Source organism: Artibeus jamaicensis, unplaced genomic scaffold, assembly GCF_021234435.1.
Source record: "Artibeus jamaicensis isolate MK-2021 breed Jamaican fruit bat unplaced genomic scaffold, CSHL_Jam_final scaffold_1964, whole genome shotgun sequence".
NCBI lineage: Eukaryota > Metazoa > Chordata > Mammalia > Chiroptera > Phyllostomidae > Artibeus > Artibeus jamaicensis.
Window position 1 is genome coordinate 39,164,859 of NW_026522030.1, and position 18,251 is coordinate 39,183,109.

Here is an 18,251-nt window from a genome sequence, read left to right on the forward strand (position 1 = left end):
CCCTATTTGCCACTCGTGCCCTTCCAGCTATTGCCCTGGTGCTGAATCCCAGAGGGAGTGGGTCTGTGTGAGTCCTACGTTCCTGTGGGCCCTTTAAAAGAAGTCTCTTTCAAATCCCTCAGTTTCCCCTTCTGCCGAAACCCCCACTGATTTTTGGAGCCAGAAGTTATGGGGACTTATCTTCCTGGTGCTAGAATCCTGGGCTAGGTGGTCTGGTCTGGGGCTGGGGTGGCTCCTCCAGAAGTATCCCTCCCAATTTTTATCTACTACACATAAATGTGGGCTTCTAGTTCCGCTGCCTCTCTGTGGCTCTCTGCATCTTCACCCCTCCTACCCATCTGGATGAATGTGGCTTCTTTAAATCCTTGGTTGTTGGACTTCCATACAGGTCAGTTTTCTGAGGAATCTGGGTAAAATTTGCTTTGTGGTTTAGTTGTAATTTTCTCTATAGTTGTGCATAGAGATGAAGTGTGTTTACCTATGCCTCCATCTTGGCTGGAAGTCATTTTTTTGCATTTTTAAAATAAAACAGTATTTGTTTAACTTTATGTTTGACAACATGCTGGAATGCATATTGCCATTGGCCTCATTATCTGTACACTATGTAATGGGCCAGTTCCTTTCCCAGAAAACAGCTAATGGACAGGAAGATGTGTGCAGCTTGAAATGCATTGGCAGTTCCTGGCAAGCTCTGACTTGTGTTTTACTGAGTGAGCACTGTTTTCTGTCCCACTATTTGATTCTTTGGTACTCTGAATCTGATACACTGAATGTGAAAGCTATGGTTTCTAGGACACACTCCTGCCAGGGATCATTCTGCTCCTATGTGCATCCTATTTTAAAAAGATTTATGTGTTTATTCTTAGATAGAGTGGAAGGGAGGGAGAAAGAGAGGGAGAGAAACATTGGTGTGTGAGAGAAACATGTACTGGTTGCCTCTCACACACACACCCTGATCAGGACAGGGCCCACAGCCAGGAATTGAACCAGCAACCTTTTGCTTTGCAGGATGACACTCAACCATCTGAGCCACACCAGTCAGGGCTGTGCAAAGTATTTTGTTTGGGAGGAAGATCCAATACGTTATTGCCAGACACCTTTCCTTCATCTCCCCACACTATTCCCATTTCAGCTCAACTGTTTTCTATGGTTGTTTCTATGTGGTTGCAGAATGATGGCAGAAACACAAAGGCAAGGAAGGTGGTGGTCCTGGTTACGTGGTTCATATGAGTGAAAGCAGGTGTACTGCCATGGTTAAGGAGAGTTCGGATTTCTGGTTAGTATAGACACTGACTTTAATGACTGGCCAGAAAGAATCACTAGCTCCATGTGATCCATGGTTTTTGTCCAGATTTAGGCATTAAGTTGTATGTAAGTTTTGGCGAGTTTCTACTTTTCTGTGTCTTTACAGGCAGGCTGGGAAGTCAGAGGAGGATGCAATAGGGATTGCTTGCCAGCTGATAATTAATGATCAATTAGCTCTCCTTACAATTTGTTATTTTATGTGGCAGATGATGCATGCTTGTTTTGAAATGAATGAAGTAATACAGAACTATATTAAGTAAAAAACAAGACTCTTGTCTCATGCTCTCTTGCTCCTTGTTTTTCCCTTCAACCCACTCTTAACTACATAGAGGTTGCTGTGTAGCCTTCAGATGTTCTTTTCATGTACTCACATATATATGTGTGTGTGTTAATATTTATATTTTTCATAAATATGTATGCATGTAAAAATATGTGTGTATTTTTATATATGTGCCACACACACACACACAAGTGTAGATTTAGTCCTGTTTGAAACATCCACAGAGACATTTGTTTCACACCAAAATGTCCTTAAAATATGAAATTTCGTCCTTGATATTTAGTCCTATACCTAAACCTTCACAGAGACATTTGGTCCACGTTGACCCACCTACCTGGCCTCATGTATCATTACTAACTAGGCTACCAAGGCAAAGGGGTTATTACTGGCAATACAGCCAAAATACAATTATTGGACCAATAAAACATGATATTATTTTTATGTAGGAATCCTATAAACCAAAAGTAGAAATAAGTGTTATAGGGTCTTTGAAATCAAGGTCATTTTCTAAGCATGAATGTTTAGGACCAGATCAAGTACCTAGCACCTTTTGGTGCGAACCAAATGTCTCCATGAATGCTTTGGACAGGACCAAATGCCCTACAGAATATGGGTTTCTCTTCAATAATATCGTTGACATCTTTTGATGTCAGAGATCTATTTCTTTCTTTTAAAACTGCAGGCTGGTATTCCAAGGGTGAAGAAACTTGTTGTAAGTTGTCTCCTTCTCTGTTGATAGACATCACAGTGTGTCTATTTTTACAGTTGCAGATAATGACACAGTGAACATTTATACACAGTTGCCCCTAGACATGAGTGTGAATATTTCTGAAGGTAGAAATGGAACCAATGCACATGATACATTCTGATATGTACTGCCAAATTTTTCTCCAGAAAAGTTGGACTGCTTTGCCACCTTCTACCGACTGGACATAAAATGGCCCTACTCCCCAAGTCCTTGCCAATTCTAGATATTATTGATTAAAATAAAATATAAAAATTTCCAATCTTTTTCTAGTTATTAGTTTCTACCAGGAGCTATTTATACCTACATTCTAAAATTCATTTGCTATCACCAAGTTTTCTTCCCTTACCACTTTTAAAATCCAAGTTAGATATACACTTACCATATACCCTAAAGTCTAGCCCTTAGGTATTTACCTGAGTGAAACAAAAACCTATGCTCACATGAAAACCTGTGTGTAAATATTTATAGCTGTTTTATTTGTAATTGTCAAAAACTTGAAACAACCTAAATTGTACTCAGTTGGGAAGTGGATAAACAAACCTTGGTATATCAATACAACTGAATTGACTACTCAGCCAATTTACTGCTACTCAGCCATTTTACTGACTACTCAGCCATTTTACTGCTACTCAGCAGTAAAATGGTAAAAATTACGACATGGATGGATCTCAGATGCATTGTACTAAGTGAAAGGAGTCAGACAAAAAAGATTAACTGTATAACTTCACTTATATGATGTTATGGAAAAATCAAAGTTTTAGGGACAGAAAAGAGATCAGTGGTGGCCAGGTTCTGAGAGTGGACAAAAGAGGTTGGTTGCAAAAAAGTTCACTTGAGAATTTTAGGGGGTGTTGCATGTGTTCAATATCTTAATTGTAGTGGTGGTTACAAAACTGTGTGCACTTGTCAAAACTCACAGAACAGCAATCATAAAAAGATAAATTATACTGTACTTCAAATGCGGTCGATAGAACCCTGGGATAGTACCTGGCATTAAGTTATTACTCATTAAATGTAAGATCTATTGCTTTGCTATGGTTTATTATATTATATTACAGAACGGTGGTTTCTCTGGAGCAGGAGTAAATAAATCAACCCACGGCTCCACCACTTACTAGCTGTGTGACCTAAGGCAAATTATTTCTTTGTGCCTCAGTCTCCTCATTAGAAAAGAGAAGTTAGAATAGTACCTGTCTCATAAATTTTGTTGTATGTGATAAATAAAATAACATGTAAATCACTTAGAAGATTTTTGGCATATGGCAATAATTCAATAAATACTAGTTACTATTTATTAAATAGCACTATAGAATAAGATTAATTTGTTCATGCCCAGGTGACAAATTATTTAAATTAGACCAATTAGTAAGCTCTTATCTGTGAAGGAAAACAGCAAGGGACAGTTCAGTGTCATTGAAGATTATTTAATGATCCCGGGTAGATATCACATCCAGGCACAATAACTTACGTGTTTATGGAATGAAGTGGAACAGCATTAACATTTGGAAAATGATAAGATTTATACCGTAGGTCCTATCTAGTTCCAGTTCAACTTGTCTAAAATATTTCTCTCAAGTGAAATAAGATTTTCTGAAAATTTCAGAAAAAGCACTTCTATTAACATTCCAAAGGAATGAACCCAAAACTCTACCCCATATATTTTAATGCACCATGGGAGGAAAAAACTACCTTTCTTCTATAGGACCATACTTAATGAAGACATTTTGCCTTCTATGGACAAATCTTTGTCACCTACATCCATGCAATCAAACACTGATTTAGTTAGCTCTTTTATTCCTCAATTATCTCCTTGCTGATATTACATTTCTCCGTAATATCTAGGGTTAGTCTTTTATGTCCTTGCTATCTGTGATAATGGCTTTGAATCCCACTTAGGGGGCACGGGAGTGGTATATAATGGCCACTTCTGCTCTCTCCCACTCTCATTATTCTGTCATGCATGCCATTCAAGTTCTATAATTGAGACTCTTAAATCAGACAAATAATACTGCCCATGAAGGAGAGAGGAAAGTTTCAGAGAAAGACTAAGTTATATGGAAGCACAAGATACATGATCTCTTTTGGGGGTAAATATATTTTTTCTACTTGAAATGTTTGGTGTCCTTGTTCTAAAAATAATAGTGCTTTTCTCTCCATCACTTTTGAAAATGGCCATTGACTTAATAAATAGAATGGTGCCATGGTTACTTGTTTATTCTATCTTACCTTCATCTATCTATCTATCTATCTATCTGCACAGACACATATATATTACTGGTTAATTTGAGAGAGAAACATTGACTTGTTAGTTCCACTTACTTATGCATTCATTCGTTGCTTCTTGTGTGTGCCCTGACTAAGGATTGAACCCACAGCATGGCATATCAGGACAACACTCTAACCAATTGATCTATCCAGCCGGGGCTTACTTTCATATATTTTGATCATTTTTGTATGGGTTGATATTTGCTGGCATCCTTTGGGTGATATTAAGTACCTTAAGCATTATATCCTCTGTCATTTTCTCTAAATGAGCTAAAGTGATTAACTTAAGAATGTGTTTGAAGTCTTGGTGGAGAGTCACAGTCTTAAAAATTAAACTTGTTTAATTATTAATAAACATGCTATTTATTAATAATTGTTTAATAAACAAGCTGTTTATTCTTGGTGTATTATCCACAGCAACAGTGAAACATTTCATGAGTGTTATGAGCAGCATCATAAAAGCACTTATACTCTGTCTTGCATCTTGGGTGATTAAGGTAGTTCGGAAGGAAGGTCATGTTCAAGGAGAGCTGGGATATCAAGGAATGGGGTATCGTTTGTTTTATTATGCCATATTTTACTCCCAGTGAACTGGTAAACAATTAAAATTCAAACACATCAGTGCATATAATTCAGTTACTCCCTGGACACCATAAAAATGTCTCCCTGGTCAATAATTGCTTATTATGACAGGCATTTGTTGTGTTGGCTGTCAAGGTACTTAGCCATTTGCTGTCTAAAAGTGTGGAAAGCATGCCAGGCTTACTGACCTATGCAGTTACCAAGAACAGCACAGTGGCAGAAAGCACTGAGTCACTCCTGACCTGTTGTGCGGGGACTCCTGTCTCACAACTCCACAGCCACTAAAGCCTAATGCAAAGGCTTTCACAAAGCCTTCCCTGACCTGGCCAGAAGTAATGACTCCCTTCTCTGAATCTTCGAAGCATGCTGTTTATATTTCTCTTAGAAGCTTTTGTCACACTCTACATCACCTTCCAGTTACTTGTCTAAATTTGTATCTCCCCTCCTAAATATGTGATCTTTCTCACTAGCCTATCACTTCCCTGAGGATAAGAACACCTTTAGAGCTGGGATTCTTACGTCTTCCTGTCTGCATCCTTTATTCTCAGGAGATACTTTAATAAACATATGTTGAATGGAAGAATGAATGGAACTTTAACGAGCAAATATCCATACCATGTTGCTCTAAGATAAGCGTTCTCAGATCTGTCAGACTCAACACCTCCTTTCTGTGTAACACATATTTTATAATACCACCTTTATAACCCATAACCTTTCTCATTTTCAGAAGTCAATGAAGTGTCCTAACTGTTATATAAAGGAGAAATAAAAGAAACATAATATATAAAATAGCATGTATGCAAATATGCAAATGCTTAGGTACAACTGCACCAGAGAACGTAATAACAGCTGTTTGCAGCTGCAGGAGGAATATAAGACCTACAAAAGCAGACCTCAACACTGTGTTATACTGGCAATTCAAATACCACAAACAGCATTGCCAACAGAAATGAGATTTTTCAAAATGAGGAAAAACTCTTGGTAGAGCTTGAATCAGCATGAAGTTTAATCTCCCCTACATTTACATGGTAGTTGTTTTCCTGGGAAATTCAGTGCAAAAATACTTTGCATTTATTTGCACAATGGTCTAGAGTCTTGGCTTAGACATCTACAAACTAGTTTTTCACCTCCATAAACATCCAACAGGAAATTTGATAGTTGTGTTGGATGCTGAATTTGAGATGATCTGTCATTATTATGTATGATGCCCCATGTGTGGCAGGATATGAAATGTAGTAGCATACCCCAGTCATTGAGACAGTCGAAAAGGGAAGCATCAATTGCCCTCATCAGGAATCATTACTACTAAGGTGTCGGAATAATGGAATCCCAAAATCCATAGTTTAAGCAGCACATCTGGGAAAGAAAAGCCACAAAGGCACCCTGGAAGGAGTGGAATGAAACACATTTAATCAGAACAATAACCATTGTAGTGGGTTTTTTGTTGTTGTTATTGTTGTTGCTGTTTTTGTGTGTGTTGTTGTTGGGTTTTTTTGCCAAGTTGGGGGGGGGGATTCTACAAGTAGAATTTGAGCACTTTTCAAAGTTCTACTTTTGTTTTTGATAATGAAGTAAATTTCCCATGTAGAAAACCACAATTTAGCAGAAACAAGGTGTTAGGAAACTTTAACATATTCATAAAATAAGGGTATCTAGATCTATAATACACATGCATTGGTATTGAATCTGATTGTATTATCTTGAATGCTAAAAATAATACCTATCATTTATTGAGCTGGTGAGATTCTCTCAAAGCTGAGTCCAGGACAGGGATTCAGGTACATGAGATTTTCAAGAGCATGCTCTTTAGAAAAAGCAAGAGAAGCTTTTTCTAAAAGTGTGGGAGAGAAGCAAGATAGGGAAGCAGAAGTCAACTAAAGTTGATAGCACAATAAATTCTTGGCCTGATCCACAGGGTGTTCTGGAGGGATCATACTGCAGAGTTGCCCCACTGTCCCACTTTGAGTCAAGGGGGACTATTGTAGCCACCAGCTAAGCAAAGTTAAGGGGCTAGGAGTTAGAATGAATCCATTGAAGGTCTCTGGGCATGACAGCTCCTACACTCTGGCAGCTGCAGAATCGGTGCATGCGTTAGTCAACAGGACCCACTACAATCATCATTACAGTGCCATACCCCTAACATATATGATTTTCCTATTTTGAAACAATTTACAGAAAACTTTCAAATATAGCACAAAGATCTTCCCCTCTCTTTCCCCAAACCATGGGGAGTAAATTGCTGATATAATTCTCCATTTATTATTCCAAATACTTTAGTGTATAATTCTTATACACAAGGACATTTCCATCATAATTACTATAAAACCATCACACTCAGGAAATTAATATTGGTATATTATTACAATCTAATCCTTGGATCCCACACAGTGTCCCACGAAGGCCTTTTAGATTAAAAGGATCTAGTTCAAAGTCATGCATTACATTAGGTTTTACATGTTTCAGTCCCATTTACTCTGAAACAGTTCTTAGTGTTTCCTTGACTTTTCATGATCTTAAAATTACATGCCAGTTATTTTTTAGAAAGCCCCTCCATTTTGGGTTTATTGTAAATGCCCCGTTCCTCATCAAGCTTTTGATTTATTTGTGTCAATATAGAGTTATAGTTTCCTATGTTTTAATCAACTTCTTTTAAAAATACTTTTAATTTTTATTATTGTTCAAGTACAGTTTTCTGCATTCCCCCCCACCCTCCCCATTTTTTATTTTCATGCTCAAATTATCCTCAATTTGACTCGGGTGAATCCCTTCAACTGGTTCATATGTCTTTTTTACATGTCCCCAGCAGTCAGGGATCACATCCTTGCTTTCTGCCACAAGAGATTCCAGGCTGATCTTACACTTCTCTTTCCTCACCCCTGGTCATTTCTCCAAGAAGTTTTTACTCCTTTTAGTGGAAAATGGTACTTAGAAGCCAAAATGTAAATATTCGCTGTGCTCATTGCTTTTAAGATGTTGCTTTTCCTATATCTGCTCAGCGACTAGAACTGTGTGTGTTTGTGTTGTGTGCTGAAAGCTATGAGTTCTTGTCAATATGTGCTGTCCCAAGCCAACAACACAATGTTCATCTAGTTTTCTTTTTCTCCATAGTTTTAACTTGCTTGTCAGATAGTGAACCATCTGACTCCTGTTATCTTTAATCTGTTTACGTACTTAATTTCCCTATATGGAACCCCTCTATCCCCATAAGGTTGCCTTCTTTTTTCTTTTTTTTTAAGGTTGCCTTCTTCTTCATATTCTGACACCCTGCATCAGGCTTGCTCTCCTCAGCCTGTGCTGACACTTACTAGCCAGGACATTCCTCTACAGGCACACCCTTTCATCTTGCCTTGGCACTGAAACCCCATGGCAGGCTTCTCTCCCAGGTATATGCCCTCCTCTTTCTATTCAGCCTCTGCTATCACATGCCGGGCTGTGTCAGGCTGCCCCAGGCTTAGATGCCCTTCTCACACCCTATGGGTTCTGATTCTCCTTGGCAAACAGCCCTTTTAAATGTTTGACCTTCGACCTCCCACTCTGTGCTTCCTCAGCTACCTCCACCCCCCAGCATGGATGGCTACCTCGTTCTGATGGTTCTTATACATTGTACAGGAGGAGGAGGGAGACAAAGGAAAAAGGTGTAGGGAAGAGGAAAAAAATAAAGAGACACACATATCATTTTCCTGTCCTCACAATAAGCCTTCGAAAGAGCCATGTTCTCCTCCACTTTACACTGGAGGAAACTGGTTCTGAGAGAGGAAGTCACTCGCCCAAGTTCCCATAGCCAGTATATAAGGGGCCAGCACCTGAACCCAGGCCTGGACATTCTGTCTATTCCACCACACTGCCTCTAAAGAGAATATTCTCAAAACATGTTTGGTCTTTGGATTGCCCCAAATGTGTAACATAATATTTGAGGAAAAGAAATGGAGTTCTCTTGAGAGGCAATACGTTGTGTTCAGCCCATGAGGGTAGTCTTTCTACCACTTGGCCTGCTTCCCCATCTCTTCTGCTGATGGGTTCAACAGAAACATGGCTTTGTTTCACTCATCGCCCGGGTGGGGCAGTGAGGCTGAGGCTGGGGGGAGGGCCAGGGGTGCTCAGCCAGCAGTCTCACTACCTGCCCAGTGGTGACGTCAGCCTTTTGTGGCTGGCACTGTTGGAATGAGTCATCTGTACAAGCTTGCCAGCCCTTGTGCTCTCCTACAGTAAAAGTAGAGCTAGCTCTACTTTTACTGCCGCAAGGGGGCTTGACAACTTTTGGAGATTTTAAATGGGGAAATAAATGCTAATCTAGGTCAAGAAAGGGAGAAGTTTTGCTCTGGTGTCGAACACACACCTACAGAATACATTAGTCTTAATGCTTTTGGTACCAAACATTCTGACGGCTGGCATATACATAGCATTAGAGTGTACATATTGTGAAATGAACTTTTAACACTATTCTGTAACTCATTTTTTAAATGCTCATTTCTCAGTGTGTTGGGGTCTGTGTAAAGAACTCCAGAAAACATTCTAACAAAACTGAGGACAAAAAAGAAAGAAAGCCTCTACTTGCATAAAATAGCAAAAGAATGACTATACCAAATTTTCCCCAGATTTAAACATCTTTCAGGAAGAAAACTTAATGTGAATTTTTTCAGGTATAGTGTATGAACTGTCATAAAATTTTAAAGCTGGGGGAAATATCCTAGAGTTGATGTTGTAATTCACGTGCTTCACCCTGTGAAGCAACAGAGCACCGAGAGCAGAGGCCGGGGGGTGCTGGAGGCGGGCACGTCGGAACTGTGTGTCTGCATGTGTGTTTGCATGTGTTGTTCACTTGTAAGTAAACCCTCTTGGAAACCATACATTTTATGAGACAAGAGACAAAGCTAAAACAAATGTAGTTCTGGTCAGCGAGGGTGAGGTTTAAAACTAGGTCTAAGGTCTAAATCTAGGCTGCTTCCTGATTTTTGTTTCTGTGGCCCAAGCAGGTTTCCTTGTGAAGAGGCATGTGGCTGAAACTTTGACACCAGTCCCCTTTTTGCAGTAGACAAGTCCTAAGGAAGGCAAAAGGCAGACACTAAAGTGTGAAGTTTGAATTTTTTTTAAGACAGGGTATTTTATTTTTGTGGATTTATTGATTGGTTCCAGAGAGAGAGGCAGAAACACTGAAGAGAGAGGAACATCAATCAGTTGCCCCCATACACGCCCCGACTGGGACCAAACCAGCAACATAGCATGTGCTCCGAGTGGGAATCAAACCCGTGATCTTTCGGCCACAGGACAATGCTCCAACCAACTGAGCCACACTGGCCAGGGCTGAAATTTGAATTTTAATTCACTGTTGGCTTTCAATCTTAGAATGAATTAATATTAGTTAATACCTTTGGGAATTTTCCCCCTTAAAATTGGATTTTCTTAGGGAAAAGGATTACTAATTCAGCATGTTATCACAGAGGTAGTATAATCTAAGGATGCAACTTGATACTTGCCTGTATTTGCCACTACTTTAAGTTGGGTGGCTTTTTCCCCATGACATTAGATCACACAACACTGTTTCTTTTAATTCGTAGGGAGAGTCCTAAAAAGTCACATCATGCGCTAGAAAAGCCTGCCCATCCAGCACACACACATACACGTCGATGCCTAAACTCATACTGGGGAGAATTACTTATAAGAAGCTAGTGGGTTTATGAAATCCTACAGGAGGCTATCTCTCAAAGGATCTGTATTAGAAACTAGAAAACAAATATTATAATATAATGGAGACAATTGCACTTGAACAACAATAAAACAAACAAATAAATAAAATAAAGTTTGGTCACATGCGTGTTTACTCTTTTTGACCACAGTGGTCTACACACTTAGAGCAACTGGAACCAAAATCATTTTCTTAAGTATTTCAAACAATGATTACTTCTGAGGAATTGTTGGAAGGGTCCTCCCAAATACTGTTGGTTAATTGATGAGTCCGAACAATATAATTAACATTTTTTATTTTATTTATTTGGTTGGTGTTTAGGAATCTCAAACAGAAGTTATGCTGGATATTTCCTTTAAAATTCCTTCTAAATATTTAGTCTTATTTCCTTATTCAGAGTACACCTTTCATTTTCTTACTGCTTTTTCGAGTCCCCGGTTGGCCTGCTGCCCGTCCGGCCCGGCCAGTGCAGGGCGGGTCAGGGGAAGGCCAGGGCCCAGGAGACACTGAAGGCGGAGGGCCGTTCACAGTAAACCTTGACTTGAACTAGTCATCAAGCCCATCATATCTGTCTTTTAGGCTGTTTCTTGTCTCCTTTTACTGAAAATAAATTACTCATCTTTAGAGTATAATAAAATCCAATGAGAGTCTTACTCTCCATTCTCCCTGCAGACAACACAGGGAGGGAGGTGTCATTTTTTCTTTCATTAACTCAATGAACAAAAATTTATGGAATACTTGTCCTGTGTTGGCCACTGTGCATAACCCAGCACTTGGCCCCTCCCAGAGAGTTATAAACTGTGTTTGGGTCATTGCTAGTGGCTCTCCTACACCTCCTGCTGTATCTGTCTGCTGTTTGATCTGCCTAATAAATCCCATCTCATTTCAGGTTCCTCCGCCAGCTTGCTCAGTGTTTTTTCTGATCATGTAGAAGGTCAAACAAAATGGGCTCATGTTTGTGCTGTTGACTTTGCAGCATGTTTTCCAGGAAGCCTTTGAATCATAAAAAGGGGGAATGAATACACACACTGGTTTCTGTGGTTATTATTTGCCAACTTATATATAATTCTCCTCTCATGAAATTACGGTCTAATTTCTTTTCCCAGTGACAGTCCCGGACATTATATTTTAAACCCTTTCTAATACTATACATTTTTAAAATACCATTTTAATGGACTGGATGGAGTGGAGATTGAGAATTTTAGCAAAGGTTTTCAGTACGTAAAGCATTTATTTCTAGCTTTTCATAATCACATCCTGCCTTTTTAAATTCATTATTAAAAATATTGATGTGGAATTAAATGTTTTCCTCTGTTTTTATCTTCAAACAACCTTTAGTTGCCACTCCTGCACATTGCTAGATTTATTCCAACTTCTTACACTAGAGTCATAGTTTAGCTTCAACTTGGAGCCAAATGCCCCACAGCTGAAATGACCACACCTCTGAAGTGGCATTTTCCCAGGCCATTCTTGCCTTTAATTATGAGCCAGCCAGGAGGCAAGTTTGTATCTCATTACAAGAGAGCCTTGTATTAGGCCTGGTGCATAATTAGATGTGAAGAATTACAATTGGTCCTTTCTTTGCAAAATCTTTCAGCACCAAGTTTATGTTTAAGCCACTACTTTTATTGTTTTTAATCTAATGATTTTGCCTCTTTTGCTCTCTCCCTCCCTCCTTCCCTCTCTCTCTCCCTCCCTCTCTCAATAACAACAATAAAGAAACCAAGGAAGTTCGGAGATTTGTGGTTTTAAAAAGACTGGATGCCGAAAAGATTTTCACAAGACGCTTCAGAAACAGACATTTGAATCAGAAACCTTGGAGTGCAGTGAACCCAGAGCTCAGGTATTTCCCACCAACAAATCTGGTTACCAGGTTACTGGCTGTTCCACCCAGGGTTTTATTAACTAATAAAAAGGCTAAGTTCATAGAATATTCGAGTAGGCGGAATTCTGCCATCTGAGTCAAGTGGGTTTTTTTTTCAGACTTATTTGAAGCCACAGACATCAGCGTTCAAAAAAAAAAAAAAAAAGAAAAAGAAAAGACCCAGAAGCTCAGTAATTAAAACAGAAAAAGTGGGGAGGCTCTAGCTGCTTGGGGGAGGCCTGTCCCTATAATATTCCCCTGGAGACTCAGAAAGGCCCCTCAGCAGGCTGCAGAGTGATTAAAGGCTCCACATTGAGCCTAAAGGCCGGGCTTCTCTGTGATTTACCACCTCTAACTCCGCTGCCTCAGGCAGGATAACTAAACTCTCTGAGCTTCAGTTTCCTCCCCTGGAAAACAAGAGTGGAAATAGTAACTAACTCATGAGGTTGTCAGAGTGTCCAATGAGTTACTAATATGCATACAGCACTTTGGATCACGTTTCTTCTTACACTTAGTGCCCAGTAAATGTTGGCTTCTGTTATTGTTGTTGTTAGTTATTTTCATCACAGAGTAGTTAAAGTTTAAAAGGCAGCTCTATACACCTGTGTTTATAGTAGCACTATCCACAATAGCCAAAAGGTGGAAACAACCATGTAGCCATACACAGGTGAGTGGATGGATAAACATGTGGCATACACATTCAATGAAATATTATTCAGTCTTAAAAAGAAGGAAAATTCTGACACATACTGTAAAATGCATGAACCTTGAAACCAATGTGCTAAGTGACATAAACCAGTCACAGGAGAGCCAATACTGTGTAATTTCAGTTATGCGAGGTGCCTAGATTAGTCAAGTTCATAGAGACAGAAGTACATGGTGGTTGCCAGGGCTGGGAGAGGGGGACGTGGGGAGTGCTGTTGGACGAGTCTGGAGCCTCAGTTCTGTAAGATGAAAGAGCCTGGGAGGTGGGTTGCACAACAGTGCGGATGTACCTAACACTACTGTGCTGAACACGCAAGAAATGGCTAAATGGTAAATTTTGTCATGTGTATTTTACCACAATTAGAAAAATTTTAAAGCCAGTGCTCCAGTCCAACCTGCCCATTTTATAATTGAGAACAAGAAAACATAGAGGAAGAAATTTGTCCAAGGTTGCATAGGACTTCTTCTTAAATCGGTATAGTTTTTAGCTTTTAGGTGCTATCATAACCCAAAAGCATCTCACCATGCTTACTGGAAGGTTTTTGAATAATACCTAGTTTTCCAACAACATGGTCTCTATGCTCATGCCAACTACCTACCTAATCTGAGCTCTACAAAGGTATCAGCCATCTTCCCAGTGCAGAATATGATGGGCTTCCTGAGCCCTAGAATATCTGGATGCTGTGCTCTCTGGGAGATTTAAGGGAATTTTTCCCTAGTAATTTTGATTAAAATCAGTTTTCACCATACATGATGACCAAGTAAATTGTTCCTTGTGTCAGTCAGGCAGAAGCACACTAGATACTTCCATAGAAGACATTTAACACAGGGAATTGATTAAACAGGTTTTGGAGGACTTAGAGACCCCAAAAGAAAAGTGAAGTCATGCAGAAATCATAACTGCAAGAAACAGCACAGCACCCTGGGGCTGGGGTCTAGGGCAGCCGTTCCCGAGTTCTGGTTTCCTCGGAATCCCCGGAAGGGCGTGTTCAAACACAGATTACTGGGCCCCGCCTCAGAGTTTCTGACTCACTGGGTCTGGAGTGGAGCTTGAGAATTTGCATGTCTAATTAGCATTTCCCAGGACCTGCTGATGCTGCTGGTCCCAGGACCACGTCCGAGAACTATGGGTCCAATGGGAAGAGCTTGGCGGTGAGAGCCTAGAAGCTCAGAAGAGGGGCCCCTCAGGGGCCTAGGAGAAGGTGTGGCCCAGCAGATCTCAGAGGAAAGACCTCAGAGAGGCCGGGAGTGTGGAGTTAGAGCTCCTAGGAGGAGGAATAGTCCAGGTGGTCTGATACCTCCAAAGAGGTAAGATGAAGATGGTTCTAGAAGTGCCAACAGGAGCTCAAGGCTAAAACAGCAGCCACTAACAGTGGCAAAAGGAACTGTAAGCAAAGAGGAAGGGGCCAGTCTCTTCTCCCAGCTCCAGCTATCCAGCTTCCCCGTAGTGCCCCCAATTGGCATAATTTAAATGGAGTATCAGGCAAAGCAGAAATCTGATTTGCGGAACATACGTCTAGCATTACAGAATTGTATAAAAGGATGAAGTTAGAGCTGACAGACAATAGGTGAATGACCTATTCACCATAGGGGTGTGCTCACCCCTAAAGCACACTCATTCCTCCAGCAGACTAACAGAGCACTCAGTGATGTCTGGCTAAGTTTCACAGCCAAGTTATGCAAATATTATGTTTTTAAGTATTAGACTAACACTAATCCCGGAGAGGTACTCAGATCATGAAACGACCAGCAACATCTTCCCTTTGGTTCTCAGTCTTATGTACATTATTAAGTGGAATGGTGAGGCCAAATGCCTGCATTTACATAAGCTTAGTATATGTGTGATATGACTTCACAGTACTCATGTTTTTCATAAAATTGGGTCAATTCTACATAACATTGTATAACTTCCTTTTTCATATTAACAATACAATGTACTGTGATCCTCTTTTCTCTTCCAATGAATACATGTTCTCTTTTTTAATGACTGCATAACATGCCATTGTAGGAAAGGTCTAGGGGAAAAGGGGTCCCTAGTTCACTGTTGGTGGGATTGCAGACTGGTACAACCATTATGGAAAACAGTATGGAATTTTCTAAAAAAACTAAAAATGGACCTGCCTTATGACCCAGCAATGGAATTGCTGAGATTATATTCTAAGAACCCTAAAACACCAATCCAAAAGAACCTATGCACCCCAATGTTCATAGCAGCACAATTTACAATAGCCAAGAGCTGGAAGCAACCTAGGTCCCTGTCAATAAATGAATGGATCAAAAAATTATGGTACATATATATACACAATGGAATTCTATGCAGCAGAAAGAAAGAAGGAGCTCCTACCCTTTGCAATAATTCTGTATTTTTAACTTAATGCCTCCTTTTAGTTTCTCTTTGAGAGCTTTGGAGCTTCAAGATGTGAACATGAAAGGATTTATGGTTTTTCAGTAAATCTCTCATACCAACAATTGGAGTTTTTCTTTCTAATGATCAGCATCCATTATATCAAAAACTTTCTTAACTATGTATGTAAATCTAACATCAACAAGAGAAGGTGGGGAAAATAATTTTAAAAAAGATTTTAAAACTCTTTTTAATAAGTAAAGAAATTCAAGTTGTCAGAGGATTATGGCATTGCCTTAGTAGCAGAACAAGAGAGAAACAATTCACCTGTAAAAGACAAACGTGGCTTAACAGTTGAAAACATATACTCTTAATAAAGACAATTCTGGATTCAACTAAAGAAAAAAGAAAGGTCTAAAATCTCTTAATGCTTCCTCTTTTATGGGGTATAAAAGCCTTTTCCCAAGGCCTTTATAAATTCTAAAACAAACAAAAATAGTTATAATTAAAGTATTAATATTGATTATTGCTAGTATATTCAATTTAGGTAAAATTTATGATCTAGTAAAGTAGCCTTTTTATGAGCTAGATAGATGTCACAAAAGTATATCTTTTTTTAAAATATTTCATTTATTTTATTTTTAGACAGTGGGGAAGGGAGGGAGAAAGAGAGGAAGAGAAGATCAATGTGTGGTTGCCTCTAGTGCACCTCCTGCTGGGGACCTGGCCCACAACCGAGGCATGTGCCCAGACTGGGAACTGAACTGTCAACCCTTTCGTTTGCAGGCTGGTGCTCAATCCACTGAGCCACACCAGCCAGGACACAAAAGTATATCTTATAGAGAAATTGTATAGTAGTAGTCCATTTAGTAGAACTTTAGGATAACATTCTACCATCAATTTTATAGATGTTTATAATAGATCCATTGATATTCCTATGATATATTGTTGATTATGGTTATATCTTCTTTGCCAAGTCTTTTGTTAGATATGCAGGTCCCAGTTTCCAAGACATTTCTAATGGAATAAAGAATTCATTTTGTGATTTCTTTGAAATAGTTTTTTCAAACACACTGCAGCTAAAAGTGGATACTGCTTGAATAGCAAATGCTTTTTCTTTTTCTTCTTTTTCCAGTGGTTATTCCTGTAACTGTTTCTAAAGTCCTATAGGAAAGTGTTCCCATGCCCACAGCTGTGTCTCCAGGAACATAAAACTCCGCTTTGGAGTTCAAATAAAGTTTACTTTGGAAGACTCCTCACAGATCATCTTATTTTCTAGTTTCAAAAACCAAGTTCTGGAGTTGAGATTAGGATGAGGTCCCTCTATTTCCCAGTCCAGTCTCCTTTCTGTAGTACCTTCTCCCAGTCTGTTCTGCTTCAACATGAGACGTGGTTCATAAAATGCTTGCCTCCCAATCTTCGGAAAAGCACACCAAAAACTAACAGGGACACAGTGCTGTTTCTAAACGTTTCTTCAGGGACAGGTCTGTCTACATGGGATGGGTAATTACCTCTTTCCAGGTGAGAAGGAGAGGTTTAATTTTAGGTTGCTCAGGCCAGGAAGCTGTGATTCATGTTAAACTCTCTTCAGCTCAGAAACTCCTTGAGGCCTGATTCTATAATTGCACATTGGAGCAGTCTTGAGACATCCCAGACTGTTTAGTTCTCATTGTAGATCCACAATGTCTCTCACAAAGATGTGTCTTTTCTCACAGGCAGGCCCCCACCACTTAAACGCGCTGTGTGATGTGTCTGGGAAAGGCCCCCTCACTGCTTGTGACTTCGATCTCCGCAGCCTGCAGCCTGACCAGCGGCTAGAAAACCTCCTGCAAAGTGTGAGTGCGGAGGACTTCGAGAAGAAGAATGAGGAGGCCCGGAGGACCAACCGGCAGGCCGAGCTCTTTGCCCTTTACCCATCCGTGGACGAGGTGGGTGTGACCTTCTTCGTGCTGGGGAATTTCAGTGAAGACACAGAGAGTCTCCAGGAAGATAGTTCTGTTCATCGTTACTGTACAGCAACATCAGGATGCTTAATCGTATGACTTCTGGGGCTGCTTATTTTACCAAGGCAAGCCTGCATAATAGCAGAGGCAATTATTGGTCATTGATACACATGAGATTCTAATGATAACTAGGATTTTCACAGCACTTTATGAAACACTTTCACTGATATCTCCTTTATGCTCCAAAATGTGTGGAGGGGCCACATGCAGTGATCCCACTCAGCCAGTCAAACCACTCAGTTACTTTGGGGTAAGTTTTGCAGTTAATCCATCAAGACATGCATTCTTTAATGCTTTAAGTTTTTTTTAATCTTCAAAAACATTCCAACCTGAAAATATCACAGCCTTAGTCCCAGTACATTAGGCTCTTGATCGTCTACTTCTTTATACACTGGACCTGACCCAGAACAATTTGATAATTCAGGCCTTGCCCATGGTCACTCCTCAGAGCACTTTGAATGGGATGAGGGGT

At 39.8% G+C, this 18,251-nt stretch overlaps 1 protein-coding gene across 4 annotated transcripts in view; it reads left to right on the forward strand.

The window, feature by feature from the left end:
• The window catches only part of DOCK8 (dedicator of cytokinesis 8), a 220,156-nt gene that overhangs the window by 75,761 nt on the left and 126,144 nt on the right, over positions 1–18,251 (forward strand). For all 4 annotated transcript variants that reach the window (XM_037165574.2, XM_037165576.2, XM_037165575.2 and 1 more), the window contains 2 exons: positions 12,583–12,706; positions 17,492–17,704. In XM_037165574.2, coding sequence (XP_037021469.2) covers positions 12,583–12,706; positions 17,492–17,704 — 337 coding nt within the window. The remainder of the gene's footprint in view (positions 1–12,582; positions 12,707–17,491; positions 17,705–18,251) is intronic.